At 41.4% G+C, this 16,408-nt stretch overlaps 1 protein-coding gene across 1 annotated transcript; it reads right to left on the bottom strand.

The window, feature by feature from the left end:
• Positions 1-2,808: 2,808 nt before the first annotated feature.
• HSP90B1 (heat shock protein 90 beta family member 1) lies at positions 2,809-13,080 on the bottom strand. The gene is made up of 18 exons (XM_065630794.1): positions 12,933-13,080; positions 12,325-12,424; positions 11,515-11,656; positions 11,319-11,435; positions 10,604-10,935; positions 9,663-9,774; positions 8,860-8,979; positions 8,161-8,277; positions 7,381-7,518; positions 7,214-7,291; positions 7,060-7,125; positions 6,536-6,805; positions 6,053-6,298; positions 5,630-5,766; positions 5,154-5,232; positions 4,902-5,057; positions 4,237-4,341; positions 2,809-3,082 (listed from the first exon to the last, which is right to left on the bottom strand). Exons 1-18 carry the CDS (start codon positions 12,979-12,981, stop codon positions 3,053-3,055), a joined length of 2,394 nt encoding a protein of 797 aa, XP_065486866.1. The 5' UTR covers positions 12,982-13,080; the 3' UTR covers positions 2,809-3,052.
• Positions 13,081-16,408: the final 3,328 nt, after the last annotated feature.

The following is a 16,408-nucleotide window of genomic DNA, read 5'->3' as shown; positions in this document are numbered from 1 at the left end:
ACGGGCTTCATCCCCAATTCTTACTCAGGTTTAACTCAGGAAAGAACAATCTGACAGATGAGCCATTAAGGAAGCAAAAGCTTCCTCACTTCTACTGGTAAAGTACTTGGCGCTCTCATAATAGCAGAGGGATCCAGAAAAGATAAGTGTAAGTGCTACTTTCACACCTGTTCCAGTTGTGAAGCTGTTATTTTATATATGTTTACATAAGTTAGAATTGGTTTTCCTAGGAAGAAAAGCTTATATTTCCTCTGCACGTGCATCTGCTCTCACAGAGTTTTGCGACTTCTGGCTGATGTAGAAAAGCAGCTGAGGTGGGTTGAGATCCTTTCCTGCTCATATGTGCCCATGTGGACACTCAGGCTGCAGCCTGTACTTAGCATTACTACTCAGACACCTTTGTCAATGATAGCAGTCATTGATAAAAAGGCTGCAAGTAAATCTCAGATGTTAAGCCCAAATGAAAACAATCATTGAGAACATCTTACTAGTTCAAGTTCTGATGAAACTACTTTTTCCTTTACTGTACCTAAACAAAACTGAGATTGACAATCTTCCACCTCAACATAAGACAAAGTCTATTGAAGAGACAAGACAGGGCAATTTGGCAGTGTTTTGTTCCTGTTCTAACCAGGGCAGGAACAGCAGTTTTTCAGTTATCCCTTTAAAGAGCCAGGATTCACCAACCCTTACCTTGTCACTCACATATCAGAGTTATCACCTCTATCATTGTATTGCTGATTTGGCATGAAAGATGCTTTTCTCTTTTCTGAAGAGTATGTTTTGATTTTTGTGTGGTGGTGGTGTTTTGGGTTTTTGGTTTTTTTTTTGCTAGCACCGAGGGAACAATTCTCAGTGCCCATTTAGGGACAGCAATGCTGATGATACATGAGGTTTTAACAGTAGAACTGACACCCTCAGAATTAGCAACACTGAAAGAAATAGCCCGAGTATGACTAGGAGACACTTCTTCCAGCATTGACACTATTTTACTTCACAGAGGGGAAAAAAAAAAAAAGCAAGCCTACAACTGCAGTTTGTGCTTATTAGTAGTATTAATAGCAAACACTTGTCACTACAGGGTAGAGAAAGCAGCTGGACCACAGCTACATTGCACGATAGTCTCAGCTGAGGAAGAAGCACAAAGTGTGACTCAAGTGTGTTCTTTATTATGTCTGAAATTGAATGATGTCATGCTAAAACCCATCAAGGCATTGAAAACTTCAGCTGTGTAACAGAGCAAAGGTTGCTTAAAGTCTACAAGTAATTAACAGGTTAACAATACTGTAGCAAGCAACCCTACACTTCCACCACTATTCAGGTCACTGGCTGCAGAAGCACTCGCAACCATGCAGTAAGCCTGAGCCATGTTTGCTACTCAGGCTGGTCAAATAGAAATACAGAAGATAGAAGTTTATCACTAGAAGTGATATTTGAGGAAGTATTAAATCAAAACCTCAGCAGCAGTTGATTACTAGAGCACAAAAGTTGCACTGCCACAGAAAGAGGACCATGCTTTAGGTGGTGCACCTGCCCTACTCAGTAACTTAATAACAAAGAACTGCTTTGAGAGCTGACATTGCTAGCCACTGACCTACAATTCCAGGGTTACACCACTCAACTCTAGTAGTAAGAGGCTCTTATGGTGTATCTGAGATACTACTACAGTGAGAAGACCCTCAAACAATCCCAAAGTCCCTCAAAAAAACCAAACACCCATCAAAACTAAACTCCCATTCTTTGAAGTCTCAAACAGCATACTTGAATAAAGCCAACATCTCTGTATAAATCCTGACTGAAATAACCACACAGATACACAGCACTTGTATTTATTGCATGGAAACCTCGAAGTTCTGTTAACAAACCAGAAGAGTGGTTCTTAAGCAGAGGTGCTGTATAAAAGTACTATTCCTATATACTTCTTCCACAGAGGAATGCAAAAAAAAAAAAACAACAACAACCACAAACCACCTCCCTTCAGTGTAAACACTTTCTACCAACCCTGTAAACATGATTTCAAGTAGAGGCACTAGTGAGAAAATGTAGAGCTTCAAACACCACAAAGAAATATAATGAAGTGGTGTCTCCAGTTCAACCTAACATTTGGGTGTCAACAGATTTACAGTGCTTTGCCATACTAAAGAGACACACGACAAGAATGGAAGAGTTTAGTAACAGCTACATTAAGCATAACACACATGAGCTTCTACCTTCAAAGAACTGTAGAAAGCAGGACTGATGTGGCTACACAAGTTAAAGGCAGGGTTACCAAATACCATAGAGTACAGTATAAGCTCCCAGGCAGTAAGCCACATCATGTGGTTGTTGTTCACAATTGAAGAAAAAAATTCCTTTCACTCCTCTCAGCTGCCAAAGGCACCACTGCCTACTCTGTACAGTAAAGCCACACAGTTCAGCACAACCTGGCAGGGCTTCGGTTCCAATGCTATTTTTAAATACCCCCCATCTCATCTTTCTGAAGATGTCAGATATGCAACTTCTTGAATACTTCTTTCAACTAGCAAGGTTAGTACAGCTCTCAGATACCAAGATGGACCCAATTTGAAGTCACTTCATCTGTGAAATCAGATCCATCTTTTTGGAACACCTTGTATTTTGGCTGAAGAGCACAGCAGGTTTGTTAACACCAGACCCAGCCATAGGCATACACTACACAGCTAGATGTGGCTGTGCCAGCGTGGAAAGACACGAAGACTGCGAACTGCCTGTTGTATAAAGGACTTCAACAATTAAGATGATCCCTTTGTTTCTTTGTGCTAGCCCACAAGATGAGCTTACTATGTAAAATTTAGAGTTAGTGGTGTTTGGGAACATTTTATTTTGTACATGACAAGATTTTACACCAAGTCAGTTAAATAATACAAATTTACATTCATGAGGAATGTCTTTAGAAAAGTGAACTTAAAAAAAAATCCTCCTTTACCCTTAAACCCCATACCATCCCTCAACATTTTACAGTGGAAAAAACCAAAACAATCTAATTCACATTCCCACTTAACCCCCCCAATGCAGGACGGTAGTTGAGTGCAGCTTACAGTTCATCTTTCACATCTGTGGATTCCTGTGGAGACAAAGAGAAAATCAGAATCTTGCTTTTTTTAAGTGGAAAAGGTCACAAGAGCTGTCCCACAAGAACTGAACCTAAAGTACTCTTGACGCTTTCCAAAGCACTAACAGAAGTACTACAGCTTTTTAAGAAGGTACTGAAGTCAAACTTCTGTTTACATGATGGCATGTTAAGGCTTTGCTATTAACAGAAAAATAAATATTTTTCAGTATGCTCAAATGTTAGCAGTAGCTCTAGTGTACTATTTTCTCTTTACTGGTTTTAAAGCTGTCTTTCAAGCATGGTATTAGTGCTGTTAATAGCCCTGTTCTACTTGACTGCAGAATGAGGAAGCACATCATTTGCTAGTCAGTAGTCATAACCTTAATCTGCAAGTGAGCTAATCCAAGAAATAGAACATAACTTTGCTCCTTTATAATGTATTACTGTCATTGCAGGTTATGGCATCAAAATTAAGTAGATATAGTACAAAACACATTGTTACTCAAATTTATATTCTTAGGTAATCTGACATTTAACAGTAGGCAAGTACATCTCTTAAAAGTTCTGTAGTTGTGCTAGTCACCACATGTAATCTTGCAGGAGTCTTCCAAAAGCAATCTGAGAAAGCAAGTCCATTTGGGACCTCCTAACTTTAAAAGTTAATGTTATCAAGAAACTGGTATATCCATTAAAGTAGTATTAAAACTGCAGACATTAGGAAAAAGAAGGCTGGCTTCACACAACAGTTGAACTGTTTAGAGGTAGTGGTGCTGTCTGTAGTGTTGTTGTCCATTTGTACTGTAAGTATTCGAAACTATACTCTTGCCAATTTGTTGACATTATTGCCCACAAACTGTGGATAACATTAAGTCAACCACAGAGGATTTGGGGCTGTTTTCTTGCCATAGGGCACTCTTTCACAATCTCTTAAGCTTAATTTACCTCCAAATTGGAACATACCTAAGTGTTTTCTTCTCACAATATAGTTTGATAAGGAATGAAATATCATGTGTACTGGAGTTTTTCACCCTTTAAGAAACACTTTGAAAACCTCACACTAAAAACCAGTGCCATGAAAGGCAAAGTGAACAAGTTTGTTGCCAGCAAGCACCACAGACAAAACTGCATGTGAACATTGTTAAGAAGGGTCAAACTTGAGACCTTACCTTTTGTGTTTCACTGTCTTCGGCTTCAGCATCAGCATCCACCTCCTCTTCATCTTGCTCTGCCTCCTCAGCTGCATCTTCAGGCTCTTCAGGTTCCTCCTCCACCTGTAGGAAAGTCACAAACAATTTGCTTTATTTGGTTAGGATGTTCACTAGTTGTGGCCTAGCTAAATACAGGCTATAGAACTATTCACTATCAGTTCCTAACATTTGCCCCAAGCTACCCGATGAAGAAAGCAAGTCCTGTTTAGCATTGAAATGCTGTCATACCTCCTCCTCTGGCAAGATACCCCACGTAAGTGCTTGCACAGCCTAATAACAACCCATATTATTTATACCCGCTTATGAATTTCTCCATTAATGAGATAGGCACATGTGCCTTTGGCCCCTAATTTACTCCCACAGAACCACAACTTAATTAAGAACAGGACTTGAGAGGCATAATCAAAGAGCAGAATCCCAAGCAACTTGAAAGAAGAGTGGAAGGGAAGACATGAGCATGAAGTACAGACCCATCAGCTTCCCACCCAGGTACTTGAACTGGGCTCCTGGTGGCCCACCTAGGTGTAAGGTGGATACATTTCATTTTATGCAAGTCTGTCAAGTATCTGCTTTTTAAGATGTAACAGCAATAATTATCAGCCCCAAACTGAAGGCAAACTAACCTTTGCATCCAGGTCAATGTTTAAACTTAAACGAAGCATCCTTTCTATTCTGTCTCCATATTCTTTAGTGTCTGGTAACATGTATCCTGATCTCAAAGTTGCTGTTTCAAACAATACCACTGCAAGATCTGAAACTGTTTTGTCATCTTCATTTTCCTAATGTGGAAGAGGATTAAAAGAAAACCAAACACAACTGTTAGCTAGGTTGTATGCAGCCAAGTAGTCAGCATTTCCCTACTGTTTTTTGTTTACCTTGACTCGCCTTAGCATGTCCTTGATCAGTGGATGCCTGGGGTTGATTTCAAATGTCTTCTTTTGGCTGGCATAGTAACTGAAAAGAAGTTACATCCTTAAGTTAGGCAGTACAGGACTCAGCTACATCATTAAACCCATGAATACTGACTACAGTCACAGTGAGAAGTGTATTCCTCCCCCAGCCCCACTTTACTACTAACTTAACTCTAAAAAGCACTGAAGTTACTAATACAGTTCACGTTCTCTTGTCACCAAATGACAGATAGCAAAGGCCCCTGACAAGTCTTGCTCACCAGGCAGTTTTACACACTGGCCTTTGAAATAACAAGACTATGATGGAGACTGCAACTTGCTTTGAAGTGATCTAAAAATATGAAGAATCATCTGAACCAGATGGAAGCTTGGTCTGCCTACCCTAAGCAAGAGAGAATCAACTACATTTCACATCTGCCACTACATAACTGAAAGCTTACTTTGTAGATATATCCTTCCCAGTTTGGTAAGCTTGTGCCTTCATGATCCTTTCCATGTTACCAGACCACCCATACTGACTAGCCACAAGAGCACAGGGAGACTCGGTTAAACGCTGAGATAGCACAGCTTTTTCAACCTGTAGAAAACAAACACATTAATGTTAGTTTACAGAGCTAATAGCTTAAACAGACAATAAAATAAGCAACTCTGAAATACTCTGTCACTTCAGTATTTTATGAAAGCTCTAAGATGACATCCTAACACATTATCTTCCTAAAATAAAGGTATTAAACATATTTATTTATCCATAGAAAGACAGAGAAGCTACTATTGTCAAGCCTACACTCAAAGAATCTGCAAGGTGTGTTGCAGCAAGTACAAGAGATTTACAAGTAAGCATTACATATAGCATATCATTTTACCTTGTCCTTTAGAGCTTTGTCTTTCATCCAATTTAGGAGTGGTTCAAATTCCTTTTCCAAGGCCTCCCGACTCTCCTTGGACTTTTCACTTTCTTCAAACTTAACTCCTTCTTTTGCTACATTTTGAAATCTCTTCCCATCAAACTCTGGCAGAGCCTGAATACAGTATTCATCTACAGGTTCAGTCAGATAGATCACTTCATAGCCCTTTTTCAGAAGACGTTCCACAAATGGTGAGGACTCAGCCTAAGATGACAAAGCAGGTCAGATGCTCGTTTAATTGCATTGGTACCAGCAGCTATCAAAACCTGTAGAACTATTAGACAAGTGTTGGTACAAGGAAAACTGAACTGCAGTAGTAATAAAAGCATGGAGTCCTCACATTTATAGCAAATACACAGTTGACAATGTTTATGGGACTATTTTTTACTAGAAGCCCTAGTATTTTTTCGCCATTCCTTCATTTTTCCACACTCAACCTACCTCCTTTCTGCTGGCACCTGCCATGAAATAAATTTTGTCTTGCTTCTCTTTCATTCTTTCCACATACTGATCAAGACTTGTGAGGTTGCTTTCATGATGAGAAGACTGGAAGCGAAGAAGTTTAGCCAATCGTGTACGATTGGAGTGATCCTCAATAACTCCAAGCTTTACATTAGTACCAAACTCTTTCCAGAATGTGTCATTGTATTTTTCTTCTGCAATTTTCTTGATCATATCAAGAGTTTTGCGAACAAGCTTCTTTCTGATCACCTAAGAAATGAGCAATACCAAGTTATAACAATAAGCACTTGGAAGAACCCTCAATTCAACACCACTGCAAAGGATGGATTCAAGACACTTAGATCTGAAGTGAACAGAGGTAGTCTGAAAACAGCAGTGCTTGGGTTCCCTACACTTTAATTCAACACTCCTTATATCAAGTAAAATTAATCAAGTTATTATTCTTCTAAATCTCGCTACTGTCATGCATTTACAATGAAGGAACTGAAGATCAATTAGCTTACCTTTAACAATTTATGCTGCTGAAGTGTTTCACGAGATACGTTCAAAGGAAGATCATCAGAATCCACCTAATTCAGGAAGAAACTTCTTAAGTACAGCTAACAGTATTAGAAGGTTAAAAAAATATCAAATGCAAGTAAGACTTGTAATACTTACAACACCCTTAACGAAGTTCAGATATTTGGGCATCATGTCATGGAAGTCATCAGTGATGAACACTCTTCGAACATAGAGCTGAATTACAAAAGAAAGCAGCAGTCAGGTTATGTTTGTGTGGTGTTTTTTTTTTTTAAAAAAAGACAGTAATCCATTGCTTCTCCTACCTTAATGAAATCACTTTTTTTGGATCCATATTCATCAAACAGGCCACGTGGAGCAGAATTAGGAACAAACAAGATGGATTTGAAAGTTACTTCCCCTTCAGCAGTGAAGTGGATATAAGCCATTGGGTCATCATGCTCCTGTAAAGAGAGAATTCTTTTGATTGACATGGGGAACATATCAGTGAGTTAACACATTTCCAGTAATAGCATGAGTTTGCCAAATAACTACAATTATTTTACACCCAAGCTATCTAACCATGCTTTGCTAGAATCTATTATGGAGACAAAAGTTCCAGATTTGGACCTACTTTTTTTTTTTTTTAACAAGACAACCACCAAAACGTAACCAATACAACATTCACAGCACAGTAAGAGACTCACAGGTAACACATTATACTGTATTACACACCAAGACAAACCTGTTTCTAGCAAGCCATATCTTCCTCTTTCTTCTACCATGTACAACACAAGCCTCAGACTAAATTAAAATTTCCCTATTAAAATTTAAACCCATGAGTAAGCTCTGTATGAGCTGGAACGTATTACTTCACAAACCTAGGCCACCCATCCCTTGGGTGACAGTACCTTCTCTCTTGAAAAAATAATAGCTCGTGACTGAGATGCTACACCACCTAGGCTCTCTGCAATTTAGTTTATCTACTGAGGGCAATTATTTATTTCTTCAGAAACAGCCCATCCTATAAGCACTGAATTTTGTTTATGCAGCAGACATCACAGCGAACTTCTTGCTTTGGAACAATTTTCAGGCTCCAAGCTTACCTTGGAAAAGGTTTTGTAAAAAGCTTTGTATTCGTCTTCTTCAACTTCTTTAGATGGTCTCTGCCAGATTGGTTTTATGTCATTCATGAGCTCCCAATCCCAGACAGTCTTTTCAACCTAGGTATGTAAACGCCATAGTATAATTTCAGGTTAGGTCAATTAAAGAAACTCTACTGAGGCTAAGTCATAAAATAGCATGTCAAGAATACATGTTCTTTCTAATCTACAGAATAAATCATGCAAGCCTAGATAATCTCATTTAAGTATACACATTAGTGCAACACATGGGAACAAAACCTAAGTCTATGGTATGCCCTACGTACATTTAACACATTCACTTACTATTTCTGTTCCACTGCCATGCTGAAAAAAAGCTTTCCAGCAGTGTATGCTCAATTTAAGCTAGTCAACAGTGTCAGATTACTGAAGTCCACTACCGTTTCAAACAGTTCACTCAAGTATCTATAATTAGCTCTGGGACCATTGCCTCAGCAAGGCTATTGCCAGTCATTTGACTAACTTCACCACAGTCTGTTTTGTTCATAATTCTTTCTCCTGATGATATATCTAACTGCACATTAGAGGATTGCTGTTTGAAAGCACACACACATTACTGAAGTGCACCTCTGGAAGACCGCCTATGAAAACTGCTGAACTATCTGACACAACTTACAAAATCCCAAATCTGACAAAGCTAACCTTCTTAGTTTTTGGTTTCTTTTCTTCCTCCTCTTCTTCAACTGCAGCTTCCTCATCATCATCTGTTTCTTCTTTCTCCTTTGCTTCCTCCTCTTCAATGGGTTCTTCAACAGTCTCTGTCTAAAGAGAAAATTGAAAGTGGGGACTTGGATTGCTTGCCTTCCTACCAGGTATATCTTCTAGTATTCTCTCCAACAACTTAATCTCTCAGAGCACTAGTTTAACTTGTGTTATTTTCCCACTGCAAGTATTTTTCTATAGGTAGCTATGGTTTTGTAGTTCTATTTTTCATGAATACATGCTTTCTTTAAATACACCAGAATGTCACTGTACTCAAATTGTTTTTTCATAGATTTACACATAATGATAATCAGAAACTATGGTGATTTCAAGTTAGTGCTACATCAAAACAGCAGAAGAACAGGTGTAAAAGTTAAGACACTCCCCTATTTTTCAGAAGGACGCGTAATCATGGCCATGCATGAGAGCTTACCAAAGCTTCCAGCTACCAAAGAGTGCACGTGGAGTAAAGATCCTTCTTAGTAATTAGCACAGTCTTGTTCCTTTTGGTAAAGTTGAGTTAGAACAAAAGTTCCTTGAGAGTTTGCAATTTTAGCAACACGCTAACTTCAGGAGAGCTAGTAACTAGTAAAATACTAGCCAGAAGTGTTGGCAATGGAAGAATTTTGGAAATGAAATACACAGAAATTCTATAGCATGCCCTCATCCTTTCTGAAACATCTGGCCAGACAGTTTTCACAACCAAAGCTCATACTGTGCGATACCCAATTAAATATACTTACCTTGCTGCTCCACACATATATGGGGAAGTTTATGAACTGCGAGTATTTCTTTACTAGATTTTTAACAGTATCCAGCTCAAGATAATCAGATGCTTCCTCCTTCAAGACAAGGCTGAAGAAAAAAAAAAAACCCAAACTTAATCAAAGTGCTTGACAAGTATTCTAAAATAGTTTTACAGCAGCAGATGCATTTTCCTGCTATTGCAGCTATAGCATTTCAGATTTATGCAAATGAGCTTTTATTAGTTCAGCTACAAATCTCTCTTAAAATATACAATCCCTACTAAACTGCTCCATGAGAAGGGATAATTTTTTTTCAACAGATAGAGCAGGACACAATATCCAGAAGTCTAAATGAAACTTAAAATCATATTGATAATTATCAGGACCTTGGTGGACTCTCAATGGCTTTACTTGGAACTAGAACACCAAGATTAAACTTTTTATACTAAGCACCTTCTTCGGGAAGAAGTCCTCTGAACCCAGATCAAATAAATTTCTCTGCTCATGAAAGTGATGCAAATAGGACTGTCAAACTACCTCTAGTTTGAGATTTGCATCAAACCAGTCTCACTGGTATGTAAACAGCAGCCAGTTTCCAAGAAGAAACTCTGCAGCCCCTGTAGAACTTTTGATGGGCCACAGTCATGGGAGGAACTGCTGTCTGCAGGGAGCTGAACTGTCTGGAATTACTTGCCAGTTACTTGTCAAGATGGTCATGGTTTTCTCTGTTCATCTAACAGAATGTGATGCAAACTACATTATTGCTCCACATTTATTTTGGATGCAGTTAATAGTTTGCATGTTTCTATTAAACTGAAAAAGCTTTATTAGAAGAATGAAACAATATTGAGCCACAATGCTAAAGTCATCCACATCTTCCAATTAGCAAAGTGTACACACACGTTTTACTTTTAAACTCAAAGAAACTTGGTACTTACGTTATGGTTGTGCCACGTCCTAAAGTGTTTCCTCTTGGGTCATTAATCACAGAGAATTCATTTGAATCTGACTCCCAAATATGTTGAGTATCATTGTTGTGTTTTGATGTGACAATAACTCTGTCCGCTACTAAGAAAGCGGAATAAAAGCCAACACCAAACTGGCCAATTAACTCAGATGTTGACTGGCTATCATCCTGCATTTCAGTCATTTTGTTTAAGAATTCACTTGTACCAGACTTTGCAATAGTACCCAGGTTTTTAACTAACTCCTCTTTTGTCATGCCAATACCCGTATCTGTGACATGAAGCATGTTCTTCTCTTTATCACACTGAAAGAAAGCAAATAGAAAGATGCAGTCTGAATTCACTTTGGATCTTGATACATAATACACTGCCACAGAAAACTGGTGAGTAGCAGATATTCAAATTCAAACATGCCTGGCTACAATAAATCCAACTTGCACTAGCTACAGAAGATTTATCTTCAAATTATTTCAATATTTCAGTTACTCTTTACAGAATCAGAAATTTATTTTCACCATTAAAAGTAGTCTTTGATAAAAGTTAATTGCAAGGGTCCAGATGTGGTCCTAGTTTGTATTTGCATCAGTACTAAGCAAAAAAATTAGACTTAATGATGCACTACCTTTTTTTTTCCTTCATTCCTCCCACCACTCCTCAGTAAGAGATGATGGTACCCACTGCTTCTTACCTTGATTTTGACTGTAAGTTCCTCATTACCAGCAAGAGCATTTTCATCAGTTAAGGATATTAACCGTATCTTGTCTAAAGCATCTGAAGCATTTGAAATAAGTTCCCTCAAAAAGATCTGAAATAGAAAACAGTTGTCAGAAATTCCAGAACACACATTATCAGTAGAAAGCATTAGAACTGTTTAAGGCACTAACCTCTTTGTTTTTGTATAAAGAATTGATAATAAGTTTCATCATTCTGTTCACTTCTGCTTGAAATGCAAACTTCTCAGATTTTTCTCTGATCTCTTTGATCTGGGATGCATTCAGGCCATCTAGCTGGATAGCTTCTTCCTCTCTGTTAGGACAATGAAAACCTGTCAAGTAATCTTGTTCACATACAGTATCACTGATTTTATCATCTAGTAGCAGCAGTCATAGTCTCGTTAGAACAACAGTGAGATCCTTAATCACTGACCAAGCCCCAAAGTTACACGATCAAATGAGATACTATGCAAGAGTGGCTATCTTCAACTGCATAACCTTAATCTTGAGTGAAAATTCATGCTTGCAAGTAAGGCTTTTTTCCTAAAAGGCAATCCAGGGAAGAATACAGGTATGTCGAAACTACTGTAATCCTCAGCACATGACATACCTCACAGGAGGTCAGGTGGTTCATAGACATAAAGCTATTTCATTAGTAAACACTAAACTGATACCATTTAGCACATGCAAGAGTAAACCCCTACTATTTACTGGTTTTTATACAACTTTATACAACTTATGTTAGACAAAACCAAGTTGAATATTTCTGAATGCAAGTCCTCAGGCTCACTTCTGCTTTCAAGGAAATAGTCTTTTCCAGATATATTTTATTTCTCCTGGCTAATCAGATCTCTCTTTTGAATAGTGTTCACCCCTTATGTCTGAGGCTTTAGGCACTGCTGATGCTCTAACTAACCGTTCGAAAGTAAGAGGAAACCTTAACATTCCAAAACTAACTCATGCAGAACCTCAGGTACTAACCTTTGAACAACTTCATCATCAGTTCGAGACCCTTCTCTGCTTTTACCCAAGTCATCTTCCACAGTCCCGTCCACATCGACCTCATCAGCTCTAACGGACACTGGGAAAACAAGGAATCCAACGATCTGAGCCTAATCCCCACCAGACACTGAAGTTCTGCCAACCCCTCCCCAAGGGTTTCGGCTCAGTTCTGCCCCTTCACCCCCGCTCAATAATAACGTCAGCCCAACCTGAGGCACCGGCGATGGGGGAAGGGGACGGGCGCACCCCCCGCCCACCCTCCGCCGCCGCCCGTGACGGCGCACGAGCCGCGTTACACGTACCGTCCCCCTCCCCCCGGAGCGGCGCCGGCCGCAGCCCGCGAGCCAAGGGGCCAGGGGCCGCCTTCCCCCTCCCCTCCGCACGGCCGCACGAACAAGAGCGGAGGCAGCTGAAAACGAGGGGACCCCCCCCACCCCTCAGCCGCCAAGGGCCCAACTTCGCCTCTCGTCACCCCCCGGCCCCCTCACCCCAGCAAAAAGCGGGGGGGACAAGCGCTGTTGGCCGAGACCTCTCACCCCCCTCAACCACCGCCCGCCAGAAGCTTCTAGAAGTGCGCGGGCACTCACCGGCCAGGAGCAGCGTGCACGCCAGAGCGAGCGCCCACACCGACTTCATGGCGACGTAGGCTGCGCTCGCAGAAGAGAACGGCCCCAAGCGCCCCAGCCCCGCGCTCCCGATGCCACCACCGGCCTCGGCCCCCACCTCCCCGCCGCCGAGCCCGCTGGCGCGGCCGCGGCCCTCCCCCTCCGCCTTATCAACGCGGGGCGCTGGAGGACGGGGGGGAGCCGCTCCGCCGCTGGCCAATTGGAGCGCACCACGCCAAACATGCAGCCAATAGAAAGGTTGGAGGGAAGGGCCAAGAGTTATCGCCGCCAATCGTGGGTTTCCATGTGCGGTTTCCTGCGGACGGAGCGTGGCCGGCGCCGATTGGCCGGGCGGAGGGGGCACTTGGCCAATCGTTTCCGCGGGGGGGTTTAACCGGCATGGTCTCTCGTTATTTTTTTAACGAATAAACGTTAACGTTTAACGCCGAGGCCACACGGGCCGCAGCCGCCGCGGCCGTGTCCGGGAGCCATAAGGACAGTCTCCACATGGGAGGCAGGCTCCAACCACTTCCGGGGGCACCCGGGATGTTTAACCCGGGAGACGGTTGCTATGGCAACGGGCACTTCCGGTCGTGGCGGCCCGCCGCAACCTCGGCTACTAAACATGAGCGAAACGTTGCGGGTAGTGCGACCTATAAACGATGCGGACGAGCGGCGGGAGCAGCGCCAGGCCCAGGCCGCTGCCGGCAGAGAAGAGGCAGCTCTGGCGGGCCCCTCCCGCCAGCCCCGGCGGACGGGGATCCCGCCCCCTGCGGCGGCAGCGGTGCGAGGCCGCCGGCAGGCGCATGCGCCGTTGTGCCGCGTTGCATGCCGGGAGTTGCAGTCCACATCGGCGGGACGCACGGCGCCCCCTGCCGCCGCGGCGCGGCAGCTGCGCGGGGCGAGCCGGGCGGCGGGGGGGAGGCCCCAATTACAGGGACCTCTCTGTGCGCCAGGTGTTGAGGGCCGGAGATGGTCCCAGCGTTGTCCTCATTGGCCAGGCCTTGGCTCTCTGCTCCCCTCTAGCATGTCTGGTGCCTCACAAGGCTCTGAGGGAGGCTGTCTGGCCTCAGCAGAGCTGCCCCGCAGCTTCTTCTGTGGGGACTGTCCGTGTTGCTGGAGGATAAAGCACAGGGAGTCCTTAGCGCTGCATCAGCCTCGCGGTTGCCTTCAGAAGGCCGAATGTAGTGTTAGGACTGTATAAATGTAACTCCTACATTTATACAGTTACACAGGCCTAACACTACCTTCGGCCCTGTGAAGGCATCTGCGAGGCTGATGCGGCCCCCGGTGAAAATGAGTTTGACATGCCTGCCTTAGCAGGTCTCTGTGTTTCCCTGTTTTCCAGGGCTCATCAGGGCGAACATGCTCCAGTGAGCTTATTAGCACTCCTTAGTCTACCCCAGCGGCCGTTGTTTATCTGCTACCGGTCCTTCCTTCCCCCTGTGGAGTGGGGGCTCCAGCAGCTGCCTCCGTGCACCCCTGTGTGGGGACCTGACAGTGCACACGCAAACCGATAATCCAGTGCCCCTGTCAGGGAAGGTCAGCGTAGAAAGGAACTAGTATTTGTGGAACACTAAATGATAGGCTGGATGCTCAGAAGATGGGATGTCTGCTTTTTTTTTTTCAGTGCCCCATTCAGGGATTGCAGGTTGTAAAATGAAGCACCCAGCGTGCAAACTCTGCAGTGCATCACTGTTAACAGCTTGAGGTTTTTAAGCTCTAAAAGCTGGCAAGTAACTAAATATAATATACTTATTTTGTATGTTAATATTTCATTTGTTAATAAACTGCTTGAAATGTCTATGCCCCCCCTTGCTTTCCTGAAAAAATCTGCCCTGGTTTTCGTGTGCCAGTCACCTGTTTTGTCTTACACATGTTCAACATTAGATTGAGGAAAAAAAATGCCTGGCAAGCAATGGTTTAATGAACTGTACTTTGAGAGGAATGTAGTTGAAAGGTATTGATCTGAGATGTTAAACATAAAAGATTGAAAAAAAAAATCCTCACTGTGTTTATGATTTCACAAGCACCGAAGTTAGTCTATCAGTAGCTAAAATTTTGTCTTGGCAAAACCAAGCTTTCCATCTTTAGTTATACAGTGGGCCAGAAAGATAGAATTATTGTTATTGCTATTATTATTATTATTGTTATTCTTCTTATTATTATTTTCTCAAATCTCAGTGTTGTACCTTTCTGTCCTACTGGTGATTAAAGTTTATAGAATTGGAAAGCAGCTTCTGTATTACAGTAAATAAAGGTTATCTTTGGGTTCTTCTTAATGAAGCCAAGATTCGATCATGACCTATTTAAAAATAATCATGAAGCTTTTCTGTATGATTTGCAATTTTCATAGTTCTTCTTCAGAAGCTGCTGCTTCATTGATCACAAATTACAAGAGAAATAAGAAGGAAAGTTACTCTCCCAAAATGTATATGAGACCGTGAAAAATAAATATAAGAGGTCAGTGTCAGGACTGTAAGTGAAAAAAAGTCTGCGGGTTTTTGTGGAGACCTGTGTGAACTCAGAGAATTATTTTCCAAGGAGGAGTCTTACTTAACTGAAAGTACAATTTCATCAGTCAGGAATCTAAGTAGAGAAATTTTGTCTTTTTCTAAAACTCACCTACAATCAGTTTCAGGATTTAATTTTCTAATTATATCTGTATGATTCCCAGAGTGAGATATGTTGCTCTACAACTGTGAATAATTGTTTGAGGGACTTACAGATTTACGGAGTAAATTTATCTCTGTCTTGTAGAATTCTTGCATTAACAAATTTTTACAGCAGTTCTGGCTTAGCAGTCATTTTTCAGGCAGCAGGAAAATGTAATGCTTTGTGACCAGCTTTTTGAACTTGGGTAACTGGAATAGTAGGAATGCAAACCAATTCTGTTATTGACTCTGCTAAACCAACAGAGATTTTAAATTAAGTTGGGTGGAATCCAAATTTTATTGGTTACTTTACTCTTATGATTATACAAAGTAAAATGTTGAATGTTGAGATATGAAACTTGATAAACCTGTGTTTTGTGCTTTGAATTTAGAGGTCAGACGAGCAAGAGGTATAATGTGGTTACTAGCATTGTTTGCTTTATGTAGATTATACTGTTTGCTGTCATGAAAGCCCAGTTGGATTGTCCAGGACAAAACTGACAGGCAAGAGTGAGGCAGCTGAGTACTTACACTCTCAAAAAGAAAGTTTAATCTTTTTACAAAGAGGCTGGCAATTGAAGAAAATATCTTCTTTGAATATTTAACTTCTAGAAATGCTTTCTTTTATCTATTTGAAAACTACGAACACATTATCAAATGTTGCTGTTGATGTCGATGTTTAAGTGAATCTGAGCAGAATTTTCATTTACAGTTTCTTTAATTTCAGCTTAATTTCTACTTAAAAAACCTAATGTTAGTTGCACTGATTACTACTACCATTCAAAAGAAGTTCTAAATATCACC

This window comes from Caloenas nicobarica, chromosome 1, assembly GCF_036013445.1.
Source record: "Caloenas nicobarica isolate bCalNic1 chromosome 1, bCalNic1.hap1, whole genome shotgun sequence".
In the NCBI taxonomy this organism is placed as follows: Eukaryota; Metazoa; Chordata; class Aves; order Columbiformes; family Columbidae; genus Caloenas; species Caloenas nicobarica.
This window is presented reverse-complemented; position numbering and strand designations above follow the sequence as displayed.